This window comes from Rhynchophorus ferrugineus, unplaced genomic scaffold (assembly GCF_030347505.1).
Source record: "Rhynchophorus ferrugineus isolate W39M unplaced genomic scaffold, kcgeb_rfMv2 rfM9, whole genome shotgun sequence".
Taxonomy (NCBI): domain Eukaryota; kingdom Metazoa; phylum Arthropoda; class Insecta; order Coleoptera; family Curculionidae; genus Rhynchophorus; species Rhynchophorus ferrugineus.
Genome location: NW_027472588.1, coordinates 2,136,524 through 2,157,816, shown reverse-complemented (window position 1 = coordinate 2,157,816; position 21,293 = coordinate 2,136,524). Strand labels below are relative to the sequence as shown.

General features: G+C 33.7%; 5 protein-coding genes across 7 annotated transcripts in view; 3 read left to right on the top strand and 2 right to left on the bottom strand.

Annotated features, from left to right (window-relative positions):
* Nucleotides 1-9: 9 nt before the first annotated feature.
* LOC143202503 (protein brambleberry) lies at nt 10-2,455 on the top strand. Of its 2 annotated transcripts, XM_076414087.1 has the most exons (8): nt 10-109; nt 340-497; nt 550-746; nt 799-974; nt 1,032-1,313; nt 1,369-1,533; nt 1,585-1,806; nt 1,864-2,455. In XM_076414087.1, exons 1-8 carry the CDS (start codon nt 25-27, stop codon nt 2,247-2,249), a joined length of 1,671 nt encoding a protein of 556 aa, XP_076270202.1. In that variant the 5' UTR covers nt 10-24; the 3' UTR covers nt 2,250-2,455. The 2 variants fall into 2 exon arrangements, with proteins under 2 accessions (XP_076270202.1, XP_076270203.1); XM_076414088.1 differs by lacking the exon at nt 10-109 and having other exon boundaries at nt 124-497.
* On the bottom strand, nt 2,144-3,183 carry LOC143202510 (UPF0728 protein C10orf53 homolog). Its single transcript, XM_076414100.1, has 3 exons — nt 2,951-3,183; nt 2,696-2,900; nt 2,144-2,633 (listed from the first exon to the last, which is right to left on the bottom strand). The coding sequence occupies exons 1-3, from the start codon at nt 3,033-3,035 to the stop codon at nt 2,417-2,419; spliced, it is 507 nt and encodes a 168-aa protein (XP_076270215.1). The 5' UTR covers nt 3,036-3,183; the 3' UTR covers nt 2,144-2,416.
* Nucleotides 3,166-4,553, top strand: LOC143202505 (dehydrogenase/reductase SDR family protein 7-like). The gene is made up of 3 exons (XM_076414094.1): nt 3,166-3,503; nt 3,563-3,926; nt 3,983-4,553. Exons 1-3 carry the CDS (start codon nt 3,342-3,344, stop codon nt 4,456-4,458), a joined length of 1,002 nt encoding a protein of 333 aa, XP_076270209.1. The 5' UTR covers nt 3,166-3,341; the 3' UTR covers nt 4,459-4,553.
* On the bottom strand, nt 4,543-5,764 carry Pmi (Transmembrane protein Pmi). The gene is made up of 3 exons (XM_076414099.1): nt 5,561-5,764; nt 5,233-5,453; nt 4,543-5,147 (listed from the first exon to the last, which is right to left on the bottom strand). Exons 1-3 carry the CDS (start codon nt 5,578-5,580, stop codon nt 4,861-4,863), a joined length of 528 nt encoding a protein of 175 aa, XP_076270214.1. The 5' UTR covers nt 5,581-5,764; the 3' UTR covers nt 4,543-4,860.
* Nucleotides 5,765-6,134: 370 nt separating this feature from the next.
* Nucleotides 6,135-21,293, top strand: part of osp (myosin phosphatase Rho interacting protein outspread) — a 36,956-nt gene continuing 21,797 nt past the window's right edge. Inside the window, exons 1-2 of one of the 2 annotated variants that reach the window (XM_076414078.1) lie at nt 6,135-6,509; nt 11,913-11,993. In XM_076414078.1, coding sequence (XP_076270193.1) covers nt 6,402-6,509; nt 11,913-11,993 — 189 coding nt within the window. In that variant the 5' untranslated portion in view covers nt 6,135-6,401. Of the gene's footprint in view, nt 6,510-8,118; nt 8,180-11,912; nt 11,994-21,293 lie in introns of those variants that run through there. The other variant, XM_076414079.1, reaches the window with a different exon arrangement.

The following is a 21,293-nucleotide window of genomic DNA, read 5'->3' as shown; positions in this document are numbered from 1 at the left end:
GTTAGAAACAGCACGTTCGAAAATATGATATGTCATTTCTTTTCGGAATATGCAGTGGCAGACGGTTGTCATAGAGAATTTCTCTATGACGGTTATATAAATGACGCAAGTATATATATTTTTTTTTTCTCAACAGCTGTTACAACGGTTAAATTTCCGCAACTTGTTAGTAGTAAAGAGGTTTAAATTTTGCCGTTAATAAATTAAGAACTAACCGTTACTACTTTATCAAGCTCTTCGACATGCAGATTTCATTTATATTATTGTTGTTTATTTTCCATTTATACCTAATTTCGGCATCATTTACTTATTACATAAATAAAGTGACCCGTTTTTTAGGCTATAAGGAGAATACAGAGGATGAAATTAACAAAAGCGTCGAAAAGTTCATTGAAAAAATTCCCTATGAAGTTTCCGTTGCAGACGAAAAATTCATATCGGAAGCGGTTAAACTTACTGGAGTTTCGCTTTCCGAACTTGATTCTTGCCAACAAAGGGTAAACTTATTTCTTGCATTTATACACAGAATAATTTTTTCCCTCACTGTAGGTAGTTTTGAAATTAAAAGTTGAATGTCAGAAAATGAACGATGAGCAATTGGCTAAAATGGCTGTACATTTGCTAAATTGTCAATCATATGTTGAAGGACGAAAAGTATATCCATGTACAGATGAAATGAGTATCAAAGAATGTACCATGGCTATGGATTCTGATACCTGGACAAGTTATCATCTAATGAGTAATAGGTAATTGTTTCTTGTGATCGCCAATATTATCATTTGAAGAATTGTTATTTAGAGCGAGAGCTGTATGTTATATGATAAGACAAACCCAATTTAGGGGTTTGGCAGAACATACTGTAAATCGGTTGATGGACACATCCAGGGAACAATTGCACTCCTTACAGAAGATTTTCCATAATCAAGAGAATATTAGAACAGTAGCTGAAGATACTTTTGAAAGACTATCCAAAGGTGCTAATTGTCTTTGTTTTCAAGTTATATAAAAATAAAAATTTAGCTTTATCACAGCACACAAGCATCTCTCTGAGCAACAAAAAGACATTCAAAAGGCTCAATTCCATGGACAACTGATTCTTGAAACCAACATAATGAAACTTGCCGATGAGAAGAAGTTAATTCAGGAATCTCATCTGAAACTGGTTGAAATGACACAGGAGATTCGCCATAAACTGGAAGATTCTTTAACAATAATTCAAAAACAAGGACAGGAAATAGAATATTATCATAAAGATTTGTTAGTTGATATAACTACTGTTCAATCCAAAGCTGAAGATTTATTTTCCAGAATTGGTAGAAGCTTATTTCAGCCGTGAAGTAACCATTTTTTATCATAAATAATTTTTAGATACATACTCGGATATATTATTTCGTCAAAATGAAGATTTTCAGAATCAGTTTAAATCCACGCTTCTAAACCTTCAGGAGGTAAATAGGACCATATATTCTTTACTGACTTTGGTTGGTAATACAAAGCAAGCTTTAGAAGGAAAACTCTCTTGGGTCATGGAAGGTAGTAGAATATTAAAATTATCCAAGTTTATATAAAGTATTGGTGGTTTAGCTTTAGGAGGAACTGACCAGGCTGTTGATAAGCTATTTATAATGTTATGGCACGGGTGTTTCATATTAATCGGCATGGTCACATCAGCTTTCCTATCGGCAAATAGAGTTACCAGAGTAATGGTGTTTTTCTTACCTCCATTAAACTTAGCTCTAGCATTAAATGGCTATTGTTATTTGGATTTTATTACATTACTGAGTGTTATTATAGCATTGGTTGGAGGTAAATATCTGTGCATACATAACTCTATGTTCAAGGGTTGTAAGTTACATATTTTAGTCCAATTATTAGTGGTATATCCATCCATCAATTATTACGAAAAGTACCAAAAACTAAAATCAATATTGCAACCTGAAAAAAATTCACTACAAGCTGTGAAGGAAATTTTAACAGAAAGAAATAATCACAAAAATTATTCTACTTATGTAGACGATGTTGAACGAAGAAATCAATTTGACGGACATTTCAGTACACTAACACCTCCATTCTCAAGAAACGAGAATCGATCGTCGGTTCGTTCAAGAAGCGCTACTCCTTTCTCTGTTTTTGCCCCCAGAGGATCTTGTGGAGCAGTAACACGGGCAGGAACGCCTTGTAAACTGAGCGCAATTCAGGGCAGGGATTTTTGTTACAAACACCAAAATGGTGATTCGGTGATGGGATAATATATCGCTTTTTTTTATTGACTTATATGCTGTGATTGTAGATATAATTTATAGACATATACATATATTTATATTAAATAAGTGTAATTAAGCTAATATTTTAATTATGGCATGGTTTTGTATGTAATTGTTTATTTGCAAACGTGTAAAATTGAAACAATTTACCATTACAGGTTGACATTGTGAAAATTAAATTGTTCATTTTTCGTCTCGACTATTTTTACCTTGCTCACTCTTTGGTTTTGATACAATTTGCATCTGCTGGACGATCTTTTCATATTATCTGGTGATTCTTTATATATATCTTTGTCTGACTGCGCTTCTTGCGTGCTAATTACATCTATAAACTTGGAGGCGTTTATATCAACGTTCTGTGTATTTATCCTAAAAAATAAAAATATTGTAATTGATATTTCGGTCGTTATTAATTTTAAATGTTTAATTACTGCTGAATATTTCGCATTCTGTTATTAGCTTCCTCTATGACTTTAATTGCTCTCTGACACACCTGGTCATCATCAAACGGAACGTTAAACAATAAATTACGAATATCGCATCTAAATATTTCTCTGTTGCACATTTCTATTGTTAATCTGTTATATTCATTTATTTCTATTAAATCCACTTCATATCCTAAAGAGTCCAAATGAGCTTCAAATCAATCTATTATTAATCATAAGTTAAAAGAACAGAGCCACTACCAAGTAGACCATAAATTTTTTGACTCCTATGTCTTACCACTCCATAAACAGAGTAAGGGCCATATCTTATTATAACAGAAGACATATTTTGATTAATTTTTCCAAATTATATGAATTGAAATATTCTTAAAATTTTACCGCTCACAATTCTTCTTTCATCATGTACAGGCTTTTACTTAATTATCCATTATCAATGTATTTTTTATTACATACATTAAATAGGTTAAACGTCAAATATAAAAATTAATATGATGATGTTGTCAACTTGTCTGTAATATTTACATCGAGTGAATCATAGTGATAAGATGCCATTTCTAAGTTAAAAAGGCCAAAGTTCGATAATCCAAATTCTGTCATTCCGACTGATAATGGGCTATTAAATGTTTCATAAATGTACGCGATCAAATTTGCGTTAAAGGACAAAATGAGTGAAATTAAAACACTATTCAATGTTATTGGACCCATAAGTATAGCGGTCACGATCCCATGGATTATATTCAAAATGTTTTGTACGGTATGGCTGAAGAAAGGATATAATAATCTAGTTGGAAAGGTTTGTACAATGAGAACTTATTATTTTATATATTACACTAGTTGTGATATTGATTATAGGTTGTTGTTATAACTGGAGCTAGTTCTGGTTTAGGTGAGGCTTTGGCTCACGAATTCTATAAGCATGGTGCCCAGGTGGTACTTTGTGCTAGAAGAAGGCAAGAATTAGAAAGAGTTAGAACTGATCTACTACATTCCCATTCCAAAGACATGACACATCCACCCATAATTATTCCTTTAGATTTAAATGAACCTTCTGAATTGCAAAATCACGTTGATAAAATTCTATCAATCACTGGTAGAATTGACATATTAGTTAATAATGGAGGAATCTCACACCGTGGAACAGTGAATGATACAACTTTAGAAGTTCATAGACAAATAATGTCTGTAAATTATTTTGGAGCTCTGGCTTTGACCAAAGGTGTGTTTTTGGGTGAAATACTATTTTTCATAATGCATAGTAAATATTTTTTGCAGCTGTTTTAGTAGATATGCTAAAGAATAAAAAAGGTCAAATAGTGTTCATTAGTTCAGTTCAGGGTCTTGTGGCTTTACCAGAAAGATCAGCCTATAGTGCCTCCAAACATGCTTTGCAAGCATTTAGTGATAGTTTGAGAGCAGAAATTGCTTCGAGTAATATATCAGTTAGTGTAATCAGTCCAGGATACATCAAGACCAAATTATCCCTAAATGCTTTGACTGGTTCTGGAAAAGCTCATGGCCAAATGGATGCTACTACTGAATCAGGTTATAGTCCAGAGTATGCAGCAGAACAAATTGTAAAAGCTGTCGTTCAGAAAAAGAAGGAAATTGTATTAAGTACACTGTTGCCACGAGTAGCTATTTTATTAAGAAAATATATGCCACTGTTGTATTATATAGTAATGGAACGACGAGCCAAAAAATTAGAACAACAAAAGCAATTTCAAAATGTAATGGGGAAAAATCAGTAGCTTCTAACGTTAAACTGCTATAAGTTTTTATACTATTTGATTATGTAGGTTTAAGGCTAAAGGTGATGCTATATAATAAAGGTCTTTTTAAAACATACCATTTTTATTAATGTCAATGTATGAACAATGTCAACAATTTTAAGAAACATGTACTTAACAACAGCTGCTTTGATGATTATTAAAGAGATTCTTATATTTAAATGAGTTTTAGTACATGGTTCTACAATAACTAATAGATATTTTAACCCAACAGTAAACTGTACATTTGCAGAAGGGTATGAGGCAGGTGTTTTTTTTTTGTGGAAGAAATTATTCATAACATGCCCAATCTTGCTTAATTAAATTCATAGTTATAAATTAATCTGCCATATAAATCTACAAATGTCTGGCTAGGGACTGTGCCTATTTAGCTGTTGAATAAAGCCTATATATACAGAGTACCGCAGCCGTGATTGAAACAGTACAATGTAAAATTTTTCTTCTTGTATCATCTTTACGAACTAACACAACAGGGGAGGCTGCTGTTAAAGCACTAAGTATTGGAAGTCTAGCTAATTTTCTAGCATCTCTCTCTACTTGGTATTTAACACAATGATCAAACTGCCAAGAAGCTGTATATAGTCCTGTACATAATACTGAAAATACTGTAAGAGGTGCTTGTCCAATTATGTGTTGAGGCCATAAAAACCCTAAAAAGTAATTATTACGTTTAAATTAATAGCTTGACTGAACAAAAATATTAGGAATAACTAGTACAAAATATTATATAAGTACCAGTTAATAAACTTGAAACACCAGTTATAACTGCCATTTTGTGCAAACAGTTTCCTACTGTAATCCATCTAGCCGTTTCATCTCCCAACTGAGGAGGCTCTATTACTATAATTGTACAACAGCTGTCTAAGGCCTTTTCCAATTCCATAGCAAAATATTCTTGTGAGTTAGGTCCATCATATATTTCTTGAATAACAGCCACATTACTGGAGTGTAAAGTTCTACAAATATAATTTTAAGAATAGTAATACGGATTTATAATATAAAAACTTAATGAAAATGAATTTAGAACATATTAAAATGTTTCTAAAATAATCTTAAAGACTACCTGTCCCCTCCTCCATCCATAACTTGTGTTTATAAATGTCAAAGCTGATTTAAGTATATTTCAATAATATAAATTTTGATAGATTTACGATTGGGAATATATAAATCTTTTTCCTGGTAATAATTTGTCAAAGTATGTAATTTTACGTAGTGGGAAATTATCTTCTATAACTATAAATCAGAAAAACATAACCTATACTTGATTAGAAAATGATGTCATTCTAGTGTAATAGAAAAATCTTATGAACATATAATTAATTTTTAGGATTTTTTAATAATCATGGGAAAATATGTTTTAAACGAACGTGATTAATGGGAGACAATATTGATGATAATTTATGTAGATAATAGAATGCTTTGTGCTGTCAATATAAATATTAAAGGATAATATAAATTTATAATTGGAATGTACTATGTTACTAAAAATTTTATTTTTTTTATAGTTTCATAATTCAAATCTTTAAAAAATATAATTAAGTGTAATATATGTTGCCTAGTTTGGGAGTATATAATAGTTGTATAACACTAATTAACTGCATGTTCGGTTTAAAGGTGTCGGCTATCATCGGTTTTCCGAAGTATGCATATTAAATGGTGGTATGAAGACTTGAGCAAAATAAAATGTTTTTAGTTAGGAGTTCAGTTGTTACGGGAGTGAGTCGGTGGTGGGTTGTCTTGCTGTGATTTGAATTATATTTTTCTTTGAAATTCGTGTTGGTAGTGACAAGTGAACTCACATTTTGTCTCTGTTCATTTATCGCCATGTCCGATACTCTTGGATTTATTTCGGATGACGGATAATTACTCCGGCTCTATTTTGTCAGTTTTTGGTGTGGTGCAACATGTCGCAGTGCAAGAAGTTCATTCCCAATATTTTCAATAAATCCAAATGTTCTAATTGTTTTCGACAGAAGGAGGAACATTCTGCGGAAGCCCTGGAATGTAATCGGGTAAGTAATCATAATAAAAATTCCAGATTGTGAGTTGTAAAAAAGATACTTTTGATTGTCGAGAGAAAAACAAAAATGTTAGTCTAATCTGTAAATCCTAAAAAGATTCCACTCTCTCTTCGACATTAGTTTCATTGCTGCTAAAATTCTTGCTTGACTAGCCAGCTCTGTCTCGGCATGTGTAAATTTCTTACATATTGGTAGATTTGCCATTATAATTTGAGACACTTAGCGCGTTTGATTTGGAAATTAAATAATGCATAATTAATTCAACTAGGCATATTAATCTAACTTGTTATGTTGATGAATCTCTATCTGTTAATTTGTTTTATGCTTAATCTGAGCGTATACGCATGTATTATTTTAACATATTTAGATAAATACCATATATCTACTATCAGCGATTCTCTAATGTAGGATGTTTTTATACATCGATTTGACACAAGCCGAGTATGTTTGTTAATAAAGACGAAACGTAAGTAGAAAACCTTGACAAGTACACTCTAGGAACGATTACTAGAAAGACGAGAGATTTCAGGGCCGTCGTTTAAATCATTCAGAATGTGTTATATGTTATTATTTAAAGTAATTTAGAAGAAGATTATTCGGTGAGAAAAGATATTTTTCTTAAGCAATCTTATATTGGTAAAGTATAGAAATAATGCGTGTACAATTTTTGTTTTGAAAGTGGATATATTGTTAGTGAAAAATAACAGGTGTAGCTGCAGACAAACCGAATCTGTTTTCGATTGTGTGTCAGTGGCACACGACCGTACTTCGTAAAGCTTGGTAGATTCGTATCATTGAATACGAGGTGTGCGCGTGGTGCGTTCCCCGGATTGGCTACTAAACAGAGTATGCCATTAAATGAAGAAAAGAAAAAGATTTACTCATTATATCGTCGGAGATCGTTGAACCGCGAGGTGAACAAACCGTTTTCTTGAAAGTTTTCATTGGCCACGAACGTTTTACATGAATAATATATTTTTTACTTTCGGTTATCGGCGCAAGAATTGCGGCGTGCACGCCTCGCCGACCCAATGCTCCGTTGACGTCATCGGTGACGTACCGGCCCATCAATCGGTTTGCTAAACCCCCCGATTGCAAGTATCGGCCTCGTTGTTATATCCCGCGGCGGGCACCGTTAAGGTGAATATCGCGTCTGATTCGAATTGCGGTAGTTTGGGGCTTGTAAATACGCCCCGAGGCTCGGGGCCTGAAAGAAACTGTGCGGGAGCCCTCGGGCACATTCCTAACTGTACGCTCTCGTCGGCTCGTACGCCCCAGCTGCTTCTGACGGTCATACGCGCGGCCGGCGGCTGTGATCTTTTAACGTGTGCCATGATTTCGCCATCCTTACTTCTAACACCAACATTTCTCCTTCGATCCATAACCGTCGCCTAGAAATTGAATTCTCGTTCATTGCGCTTCCATTCAAGCCGTGGAGCTTTGCCCAATGTTACTCGCCTCATCGATTGTTATTGGAAACACTTGACGTTTTGATAAAACTGTTATTTGTTTTTCCTAATTTATCCAACAAATACCAACGTCCCTTCAGTGTAACACTCTTTCCACTTTTCGAAATAGTTGTTAAGATCAGTTTTTGGAATTGTTCGGTTCTGTTTAAAGACTATTAAATCAGGCGAGTTGGCAGGAAAAACCTATGCTATGTAAGAACTATGCTATGATGAACCTATGCTCATGATGATTAACTAAGAATATACCTTGTGGATAGTTCGGCCCAGTTTATAATAATGGGCAACGCCTTGATTTTTATGTAATATATTTGTGATTGCAGTGCCATAATCAATATATCATATTAGATACTATTTGAATTCTCGCCTCAGATCGAAAAATAAAATATTTTCGAAAAAACAAACTTTTGTTTAATGGCACCTTTTTCACTACACTAAATCCACCTGGTCTGTAGTCAACTATTTAGGTTTGCGTCCTAGACTACGCTTTTTCTTCTTCCAATATCTAGATTTCGATCGTTGCCTCGAAAGTCAGTGTTTATTTGATACTGGCTAGAGCCTAGAACGAATGTTCATTTTGAGCATTACAGAAGTACTGACATTACTTACTCTTACCTTCTGGACCAACATGGACGCGGAAAGGTTCCCGACCGAAATCGTATGAAAATTAATTCTATGAATCAAAATACAATAGTAGAAGAGAGCGTGGGCGATGTTAAGGGGGTGTGCCGAAAGTGGGCGCGCAGTACTGAACTCTTAATTAACGAATCTTTGAGGAACTATGTTTTAATTACTTATTCTCACAGAATCTGGTTATCGTTTTATTTTGTTTCATTTTAATTGTTTCTATGCAAATTAATATTTCTGGAATAACATGTTAGAGCTCTATTTTAGACCAGTTTATATATCTTATATAGTTTTAACTCTTAACAGAATAACATGTGATATATTCCTCCTTTTCTCGTTTTAATATGAATTCGTCGTATAGTTCTAATGACGTTAAAATACTTTGTCGCATTAATATACCATATTCATTTTTATTAGATATTATTTTATTAGTGAGTATGTTTGAGGTTTAGTTTCTGTACCATAGACTTGTCATTATTTTGATTAATCCGCATGAGTCGTAAATTCACGTGCCTCGATGATATCAAACGAGACACATGTACAGGAAGCGTTTTCATGATGAGTAAAATAACAAGATCAGTTGATCGTTGAATATTTCTCAGATTTAACTCGAGATTCTTACTTGTGTTAATTCCATTGGAGGTATTGCAAAACTGAGAGCAAAAAAACTAAAGAACATAAAGCCTATTGCAGGAACAGAAATATCTTTTTCTATATGCGCCTCGTTTCTGAGTCAAAAGTTCTTATTTCTAATTGATTCGTAACTTCATTGGGTTATTATAGGTAAAGGAATGTAGAGGGTTCTCTATGACCGTACTAACTTAATCTGTAGTCGAGTGGTTTCAATGTTTTGAGGATTTTCATCCCTTTTGAAGTGACATAGAGGAAATAAGTCGCGGCTCACAGTCGCTTTATGAGCGGTCGCTTGACAAAGGATTGCGGAAACGCAGTTGCAAGGAGATAGGTTCACTGTTCTGTACTCTTCGAGTGCGTCTGTTCCGACCGGCGTGCTATTTTCAACCGGTTGCCAGGGGCACTCGGAAATGTATTTTCAGCCCGCGCGTATTTCGGGAAATGACTTTTACACACCTCGCCTTTAATTGTTATCGTAGGTTTAACGAACGAGTCTTCTCGTGGCTGATCGGGCCCGTTTCGCAATGATTTGCTGTTTGTCGCTCAGAAGGAGTATTTTGTTCACTTCATTAGGAGTAGATTTGGTTAATCATATTGTTCATGTTATTGAGCTGTGTCTCTTTGAAGTTCAGTCCGTCTTAAAGCGATTACTGATATATTATAGTGTGTTATATTATTTTAATATAATTGACGTAGATTAACTCAAAGTTGTACCAACAGATCACTTCTGATTGCAACAGATACATGTTTTTTTTCCACACTAAATAACTTTAAATAATTTCAAACAATAATAGTTAATTAGCAAATAATAAATATCACCAAAAGTATACTATCGAAAACCGCATGCGCGCCAACAACCAATGATATATGTTATCTCGTTTCTTTTGGTGGCTATAGTAATGAACGGAATCCGTTCACTGAGTCCTAGTTTCTCGTACGTTTTCTTGTAACCTTTTCTCGGTGTTGCCTCACCTAAAAGGTTATAAACACAGCATCATTCGAATCTAATATGTTTAAGAATTTATTCTCAGCGCCGATTTCGTTGGTGAGCACGTGTCAGAGTCAGGGGCGTGCGGGTTCTACTTTTATTTCGGACCCGAAAATAAATTTAATATTGTTACAAATATTGTAGACTGTTCCGGACGTAAGCTTGACTGCGACAACTGCGACACACACACAATGGTTTTATTCCACTTTAATAATGTTGAGCATTTGCGTTTGATACGGTGAACATGATGTACCTTCGTGTTATTACTTAAAATGACTAGTTTAACGATCGACAGCGAACTTTGAACAACATATTGTTTTGTGTTATTTTAGTATTGTGCATTAGCGTAATGAATTTAGGAAACTAGAACTCATTTTTATAATTGATAATGTTCTATGTCGTAACAAACTCATAAGCAATGTTGGTATAAATATTTACCTTTTCAATCATGTATTTTTTAAAGATTCCGTTTACACTCCGTTTCATTTTTAATAACCAACTTTGGCACTAGATTTCATTTAACATTCATGTTGCATATTTATCTTGTTCGAAAGAAAAGTATGACGAAAGTAACCTTTTGGAACTTTTTGGTGATGCGCAGGGGCACTACTCATAAACAGTAAAATATTATTGTTAAATAGTAAGGCTAATATATAACTTGTTTATCGGTCTTTAAAGTTATAAATAAACAGCCATAAATCGAATGTGTCCCATTAGCCAGCTTAATTGCTAAAGGATATACTGTTCTTTATACTTGACTTGTTGCGTCAAGGAATCACGTAATCTTTCTATTTGCTGATGATAACAGCAGATTGTAGGGTTTTAAATACGTGTTGTTCGTCATTAATTTTTTTACTTAGAGTTTAGTTTATACACAATATTTTCTACAGACGTTTTAGACAATCGATGATCATCTTTACTCGTACACTTTTTACCACTACATCTAAAAATTAAAAGATTTTTTTTGAAAAAAATATGTCTTTTTGGTTTATGAATAAAACCTAACACGATAGTACCACAATGTTCTGAACTAGAATGAAAATCTTTAAGTCCAAAATTTTAGTAAAGGCGTTGACCAATAGTAAATATTTCACCGTTATATATCAAAACAATTGGGCGGTAAACAGGTATTTTAATACAGTAATAAATATTGAAGGTATTTTTTTTCATTTGTTCTATGTGCACGGTGTATGCCTGTGAAGGATCATCCCTCCTCTCTGTATCATGTCTTCCTTTTAACAAAATTCAACAGAAGTTTATGTGCCGTCATCTAGCCAATAGCGCCGAAAAAGAGATCCTGTGTTTGTTATACTGTTATGAATTTTTATATATATTTTCTTTTTATTTCAATGTATTTGTTTTTATAACATTTTGATTTTAATGTATTTATAGTAGCTTCCTGCTTTACACCTTAATTTTTTGTAAAGGTATTCGTTTTTCTTTTTTGTCATATTTTAGTAGTTTTCGTTAATGTTTTTAATGATAAGACACGAGAAACAGAAAAAATATTTACTTTTTAGACCTCGTAATAATATTTGCCTATATTACGGATTTTCCGTAGTATTTTTGTGTTTCCATATTTTACACGCGTATATTTACATTTAATTATCTATTATCTATTTACAATAATATAACCGCCGACACATTCGTTAATGATAATTTGGGTATTTTTTGTTTCAGGCTAGCAGAGCGATCGCCCGGAGCGGATATTTATTTGTTGCGCCGGATTGGGATTTCTCGGTGCCCCTCAATAGGACCAAGGTAAGATTGATTATCTACTTTTAGTCACACGAAAGCTAATCAAGTTAATAACAAGTCCATGTTACCATCTGCTGTTTGTTTTTTTGTTACCATATTTCTCGTCTGTGTTGAAATGCGAAATCATACAACAAATTATTTGGATGATTGATGTTTACCAACATCCTGCTGAATGAAGTTAGAATCATGATGATGATGATGATGATGAATCATGAAAGTCAGATCAGAATGAAGGTCATTTTTTATTCTTCAGTATTTTATTCGTGTAAAATACCAATACAATGAACAATGTTTGAAAGTGTTTTTCTAACTGTTAGGTTTATGGATTAGATTTCTCAATAGATCTACTTTATATAAAATATAGACAATATATCTTGAAAGCATGGTTTTGTGAAAGATCTCAAATAATATACGAATACTGTTGCGTAAGGATTTTGCAGACTTCGAGACGAATTTACTAACATTCCAGCGTTGCATCCGATATGCAGGGGGGCTCCTTCTTCCAAACTAATTTTCAAATTAATTACCTATCAAAACGTTCGATAAAAAGTCCCTTGTTGACCAGTTGATGGGAATCAGTGAAAGGCATGTGTTCATTCCTTGAACTAGTGTGTAAAAATAAAATAAAACTAGACACATGTAAAATACAATGTCCAAGTTTTTGAATTGTTCTATTTGACAGTATTAATTTAATGGTAAAATAATTTTTTTAATGTAAAATGTTTCGTTAAAAAAATGATAATGTAAACAATCACAGGATGGATATGTATAAGGCGGCATCGGATTTTGTGCGAAGTCAACATTATCGGAGTAGGCCCGCACGTCTAATTGGCAACATATACAAGTGATCTTCAATATTTGTTTATTTCAGCACCTGTGAGAATATATATATATATATATATATATATATATATATATATATATATATATATATATATATATATATAGCAAACGATCGCATAAAATAACCGAAATTCGCCTATTGTCCTCCAAAACATGCAAAGGCTTGCAATTATATGATATATCAAAAGAGAATGTCGTTGAACGGCGTGCGATGGTTAATGCTTCAGCGGATTACATTGTCGATTGTGGGCCACTGGCATCTTCAGCCTATGACACTTATTAAGGTGAATAAAAAACATATTAGCAGATTTTTCCATCGTCTGCTGTCCAGCAATTTGTGTCGTATAATGTTTGTTAGTTTTCATTCGATATATTTGAAAAGGTAGCGATTATGTTGGCGAGCGTGAGGACGCGGAAATAATAAAGGGCCCAATGGACATTTTTGCCGCTGTCATCGCACGTTAACAGAGCGACGGCTAGGTGAAAATGTGGGTTTAATAGAACGCGACCACAACTGCAAAATTGATTCGAGACTTACGTGGTGCCGCTCTAGTTACTTTCAGTCTTAAATTTGAAAAGAGAAATGGTGAGATTCTACTACAATGACATATAGTTTTATGCAAAACTATGTTTAAGGCGAATGTATCAATTTATAACTTTAAGAAGAAGTATTTTCTGTTTTAAAATGTAAAATAGATAGAAAAAAAATATTTCACGCTCGTATAATCCTACAAGTATATTTTTCAAACTATCTAAAAGTGTGTGACGACAGGTTTATTCTATTATTCTATTGAGTTTACCTCGTAGGCAGTATGTTCTATGAATTTTAGTGATCGTTATTAGCAAAAAAATTGATAATTTTGCTGATTTAAAAGTGAATAGTAAGCGAATGGTGCGGAATGCGATTAGTTCTGCAGGGCAGTATTTTATTTCTTAGTGTCAATTGGTTTTAACACCAGTAGTGCGTTGAAAACTTGCAGCGATGGTGGTACCTTGGGTGCGAAAAAAGAACAAAAAAGGGGAAAATAAACCGCCACGAAATAGCCGTTGTAGTATCGACTTGGGTATCCATCTTGAAATATTTATACAATGGAGATCTGGGAAGCGTTGCCGACTGAATCTCAATCACATTATCTTTGGTATTCAACGTAGTGAGCGTCTTTCATTTATTACGTAAAAAGGTGTCGGTTCATTATCTATTCGTTTAAAAAGTCTTGTCGACATCGGTCTGCCTTGTCGTGGTCGTCGCATGGAATAATGTTAATGAATGTACAGGGTGTGCTGATATCGGTTTCATCTATTGGACGTCAAAGCTGTGGGTATGGGCGCGGTTCCAACGGTTTCCTTTTAACCCACTTCCGTACGATAGAGTTTTGGCTTTTTTGTACCGCGGACTAGTTTTATATGTTACAGTTTCGTGGTCAGCGGCCGCGCATCGAAAATTGCTCGCACGCCTCGTTCCTTCCACTATTTGCCCCGCTATGTTACGTTAAAAATAATGGCATGTAAACCAGTGTTACACGCTTATTGCGGACGATGTCAGAATTAACATCAGTACTGATATGACACCACCACAATCATTTCTTGTGCTTATTTATTTATTTCTCACTGATTTATGACCCTGTTTTTCTGGCGAATATGTTGTTTTAAGGGAGTATTCCGATCTAGAAACATACATTATGGACGTTACGTTGATCTTGATTTAGAAACAAAGAAGTAACGTTACTTAACCTTCTTCAGAAAATTCACTGCGGAGCATCATTAACAACACTTGATTTTCACAAAAACAATCTTCACAAATATCTTCATCTAATAGGCTCGAAATATATTAAATGTGCAAGTTTTGACGGTTGTGTCTTTGACATTTTATGAAATTTATGAAAATTACATTCTAGCAATTGAAAAAGCATTGCCCATGGTTAAGTAAGACTTTTCCCCATATTCCCGGCAGTATATACCCTATGTATTATATGATTCTTCTTTTAAAAAAAATGAAACATCCCGATTTTTAAGGTGATTCAAGGTCGGACCTATTTTTTTAATCTAGAATAATATTGACATCAAATTCACAACTTTTAAACTATGAAGACCAAACTTAACAAATGAGAATGATGGTGTGACATTGTCATATGCATCCTCGAATATTTAATTGCCGTCGAAATGTTTTCAAATCTGAGCCTCTATAAATAATATAAAGCACTAATAATGACAGATGACTAATAATATCACTCGTAACCGATAAGATTGTTATTAAAATTACTATCTAGAGGTAATATTATTAGTAATAAGAATTTATCGGAATTCTTATATATGCAACTCATTTTCAGATAGTCGAAATCTAAATAAATAGTACACTTATGAAAATTACTTTTTACAATAGCTCAACGAGAAGCCTTTATGATTTTTTTTTTAAATCGCACGTACACTTAAAATACACATAAAATAAGTATCTCTTATAAAGTCGAGTATGTAAGTGCCGATGTATTTGTTGGTGATTTGATTTACCTGTGAAATTAATTGAATGGATTTTTTTAATGAATTTTTTTTCTAGCCGCAATGGATATAACTAGAAAGAAATGTGAGCACCATTACAATATTACATTTCAGTACAGTAACACTTCATCACATGTCTCAAAAGTCTTCAGGAAAACTTTGGAGGAACTTCAGTGTGATGACCTGACCTCCCGTGTCGTATTCACTAGACGACATTGCTTCTTTCAAAAAACATTGGGGATTAGGAATTGATTAAAAAAAGCATTTTTACAACGACGAATCCATATGCTTTCTGAGAAATGGGGAAAAGTCACGGAGTCAGTTTTCTCTATATGCCTCTTCAAAATGGTCTTAATGAAAACTTTCAATTTTTTTGGTTAAGATCTTTACCGGCCTCCACTTCTTTCGCATATTTCAACGTTTATTTTTTATTCTTCCATTACCGGTAAAATTCCTAGGCATTATAGAATTTCAGCTAATTATCATTTCGAAAAAATATTACAAACGTTATTCGCGAAAGTTTTGCAAAATAATCAATTCTGCGAATCTTTCGTCAAAGCCACTTAATCATATCAACGTAATTGGAGTAATCCTCAATTTGGAATGTTCAGTTGAGAGGTTTCCTCTAGGAATCGACATGACGGCTGGCGTTTAGCAGGAAAATCAATCCCATTGTGACGGGTTTGGCCGTTCCAGTTCCTTAACTGCATCTCGAAGTCGACCTGGTCGCGGAAAAGGAGGCGGTCACGTAGGGAGTCTCGTAGCGGACGCACACCGTTACTAGAACGATTCGACGTGGAAGGTAAAAAAAATGCGTACTGCACAAAGCTCTAGACCAAGAACTTATTTGTTATGATGGCAGTAGTTCACCGGGTCGAATTCAAAAAGTCTTTATCGTGATTAGTCAAAATGAAATCTACTGCAGCGTTCTCTTCATAAAATTCCATCTGCGTAGGCAGGTATTTAACGATTTCCTTCGTTAAAAATAAGGTTGGCGTAATAAAAAATAAATTTCTTAGTAAAAAGTAACCTTTGATATAGGCCAGTGCAAATTAAAGTTAAGTAGTGATCTTAAAATAAATACGAAGGATTTTTGTCGTTGTATCGGCATACGACTAAACCGCCGAACCAATTAAGAGTTAACCTAATAAATCGTTGCTATTACTCACACCTGCGACGATGGAAACAAGGTAATTTTCAATGCCGAATGCTTCAGCTATTGCAATTTTCTGTAAACAAACGCAATGTAAGGTTGTTCTCGAATGTTCTTATATGATTTTTCTCTATATTCGTTTAATCCACAGAAAATTTTAATTGATTTATGAAAATTAATTGAATAAAGATATCATTAAATATGTGGTAAAAAATTAATTAATAGTACAACGTTATATTCAATAATGTCACACAAAAAATTGAAAAACAATCTTACTTTCCGAATAAGAAGCAACCGAAAAGGTAATATATGTTTGATAATTAGCTATTCAATTTTCATAATATTCAATAATTTTCTAGAATTAATAACATTTAAAACCTTATATAAGATAGCGTTTTTTCAGTGGATAGGCCTCGACTGTAGACCTTTTGGCTATTAAAGCTTTTTCCACCACAAATTCTAAATTTTCTTTAGCCTATTATGCTCTATGTTGTTTTGTTAGTCGACTTGTAAATACTTTGTATGGCTGGTATTTTTCAAAAATATTCTAAATAAATAGAGATAATTAAAATATGCTATTACTGTTTAATTGTTTCTTATTGAGATTACTTTTTCTTTGTTTATGTTGTTCCCTTTTTGGCAATAAAATTTATTATAACAGGTCAATTGAAAAGTCCCCGGCCTACCATACATTTTTTTGGCTAAATTAGTTTTTTTTATTCAACATGTAGGGTAAATGATGTGGCTCGGTGAATGGAGGTAAAACGAAATCAAACAGTGGTGTTTACATTATGTGACCGTTATTTGTTGAAGTAATATAAAAATACAAACGATAAAACGGATGGCAGCGGTGTTACCTGGAGACGAGGCTTGGGCAGTCGATGGTGGCACTTCTAAACCAAATGTTAGTCGAGTACTGAATGAATGGAAATACCCTTCAATCACATCCCAGATAAACGTCTCGGGGTTGCCAGCTATTCATTATCGGGTTCTAGTTTGCGTTGCTGGCACCCGCCCGTGTTCAACATATGGGATTAGATTTCTGGGTATTTTGTACACCGTTATTCCACGATGTAAAATTCGACAAGCCTCAAGGTCGCTATAAACATAACTCCCTTCAAGAGCGATACACGATTATAGCGACCCTCTATCTTTTCGATACCATTTTTGTAATACGATTTGCTCTTTGCTCCAAAATAGGCCTCACTTTCGGCGACCACCTCATCTTTCGACGAAAATTTCTTCCCAGCGAGCATTCTTTTGAGATCTGAGAACAGGAAATAATCGCTGGGGACCAGATCTGGAGAATACGATGGATGAGGAAGCAATTCGAAGCCCAATTCATGGATTTTTGCCATCGTTTTCACTGACTTGTGACACGGTGCATTGTCTTGGTGAAGCAGCACTTTCTTTTTCTTCAAATGCGGCCGTTTTTCGGCGATTTCGTCCTTCAAACGGTCCAATAACGCTATATAATAGTCGCTGTTGATGGTCAACGATTTTTAGGTAGTCAATGAAAATTATTCCATGCGCATCCCAAAATACAGACGCCATAACCTTGCCAGCCGATTGTTGCTCAGGTGTATTACGCTTAATCATCTTTAATTACTGCTCCGAATCATCAACTCGTCGTTGTTTTTGGTCAAAATTGAGCTCGCGCGGCACCCACTTTGTAAAGAGCTTTCTTATACCCAAACATTCGTGAATGATATGATGTACACGTTCAGTTGATATATTTAGAGTGTCTGCTATTTCGTTCAATTTCAATTTACGGTGATTCAAAATCATTTTGAGGATTTTTTAATGTTTTCGTCGGTAACAACCTCTTTTGGGCGTCCACTGCGTTCACCGTCTTCGGTGCTCATTTCACCACATCTAAACTTAGCATACCTATCCTTGATGCTTGATTTTCCTGGGGCAGTGTTCGGAAACTCGACATCAAACCAAGTTTTTGCTTCAACTGTATTTTTTCCATTCAAAAATCAATAATTTATCAACACGCGAAATTTCATTTTATTAATTTTTTTCACAATAACAAAATTTGCTTCACTTAAAATGCTATAATTCACAAACTAATGATCCGAGAGCTGTCAAATTTATACACGCATCTTTTGATGGTTAGGTCTAACTAAAAAACATATGGATTTAATTCTAGTAGTGCCATCTATGTGTAAGGCCGGGGACTTTTCAGTTTATCTGTTACATGTTATAAATATTGCAATATTCCTGTGTTGTTTATCTGATCCGAACAGTTATAGGAAAGAAATGATAAATTACAAATCTTATCTTATCAATTTATTTCACACACTTTCTATTAACTACATGTACACTATCTTAAAAATTCATAACATTTTATATAAATATAAACGTATACAAATATAACCAATTTTTTTTATAACTTCTAACAAGTTCTATTTTCATATTATTTAACATAAATGTCCCTTTATTCGATAACAGTATGCAAAGTTAGTGTTATTAAATTATAATATTTAACTAATAATTCATGCCTTATACATGTATTTTCATATTGTCTGTAATTGTATAAACCAATTGAAGAATAATATAAATATAAAATTAACCTAAAAATATCACCTAATTATTATTTTCGTAATCAACTGGTGGGTACTAGAGACTGAAATGATAGATAGGAATAATATCGGATATTGGGAAATATATGAGCATGCGCCAAAGAGTATGGAATTGGTGAAAATTCCCTAATGCTGTTACTAAATACATAGCCACGGTTCACTTACAACTGTTTGTTTCCTGACTAGGTACGACTTCCGCTTTTTACCAAGATTCTTATTATGCGCCGATGATGTATTGCTTCGTTTTTTCTGATTGCACACTTTTTTGGTCATTTTAATATTAATGTAACTACTATAACAATTCTAGTTAAATTTTTGTCGTCAGTACATCAGTTATCCTATGGTTTATTTAGAATGTATATGTCGTTATCTATTATCACTATTATCAATCCTTAAACGACATTTGGGATACTGTTTACTACCTAACCAATACGTTAATTTTGGAATGAATTTTATAAATCGTTTTGCACTCTCACGCAGCTAATGGAACCATCGTAAGACACCTGAAGAAGATTAATAACTTAAGGCAATATGTTGAGCTTCCAAAACAGTGTATACGGTCGAAAATCTTATCTATACCAAAAAAGGTAAAAAAAATCTAAATCCCGATTGATCTTCTCGGCTTGTCTCCTAGCTATCTATATGCATTTGTAAAAAAAAGTGAAACTAGTAAACTAGTTTATTGTTTTTAAAAGTTTTCCCCTAAATAGCTTTATAATGTCATTATGGAATAATTTTTGTATTATCAAATCAGTGCAATCAATATAATAGTATCAAGTCAATAAAAAAGTTGTTACAAATACATGATAGTGTAACGTTTTAAATTAGTTGTAATCATCTGTGATGGGAATAGATTGTTTAATAAAAAAATACTATTTGAAGTCGGTACTACTAAAGATAAGTAGAAAAAAATCAGCTGCTGCAATGTTTCGTTTGGATTAGGGACGTTTAACGCTTTCTCCAGGCTTTCTTTAGGAACTTAACCGTCTAATATCGATTAAATTGTAATTAGAAATCAATGGGCGAAACATTTCAGGCTCGGTATGGACGTCCATAAAAGTTAGCACATCCGGAATTTGCTGCAAGATACCTAATTATAGCGTATGCTTTTCATTGTCCATTAGCGACTAAAGGTCCACTTTTCGCACGGACGTTGATCCCGTCGATTTGATTCTCTAAAGGCACGGCGCCATTACACGCGCACACACCTTACTCGCAAACCGAACATTTTCAAATTTTCGACCGCATGAACCCGCATATATTATGATAAAAACGGTTAATTGAGTGACCGACGAACGATCACGTACGTGTAGACTGACTAATTTGGCTTAGACGTAAAAACGTGTATTACCTACTTGTTTGTTAACTTGACACTTACCTTAGTGGAATTCGTTCACATTTCAATTTGAATACTTAATGCTTCGATCTGTCGTTGCGTTTGCGACCTAAGATCATTACATTTATTTTTTATTTTCATAGTTGGATATAGACAAAGGTTCTATACATCATATTCATGTATGCATTAGTCACATAATTCCGCTACGGCCCTGTTTAGCTTCGTTAAGCTTTTGGCTGTTGCAAAATTAATGGGAGGATATCATTTTGTGTCCATTGAGGTGAAAACCGAATGGAAGAAGACTTTTTCAAAAATCAAATTCAGCTGTTTGAAAAGCTGGAAATAATTTCGAAGGGGATGAATTAAATTTTAAAAATAATAACCGATGGTATAGTTAGTAGGTGTACGATAAGTTCGCGTATATGGTTGTAAGATTACTATTTTTAGAATTGGTTACAATAATAATCTGAGTGTATTCTGATGTCCATGTAGTTATTGGACATCATTCATATGGACCGTCTTCAATGTTAGTACGAAACTGCATTTTATTGGATCTCTTAACATCCATTCCATTCCGTTTAATGTTAAAAAGGCACTGAAATACCAACTTTAAACATTACAAATGTGTGCAGAGAATAACAATTGATCGTGAATTATTTTTCTCACTGATTATATTAATGTACAATTGTAGAACGGATCCATTAAATTAGTCATCGCCTCGTGGAATATTTTTTATAAAGTTATTTCAGTGGACTCTAACTGTACGAGCTCGTTGGAAAAAATCAACTTCGAATTAAAAGTAGGTCCCGGATTTCGCCGCTACATGTTTGTAATATGTGTGTTATAAAATAAGCAAAAAATGGCATAATATGAAATCGTTGTCAATATTA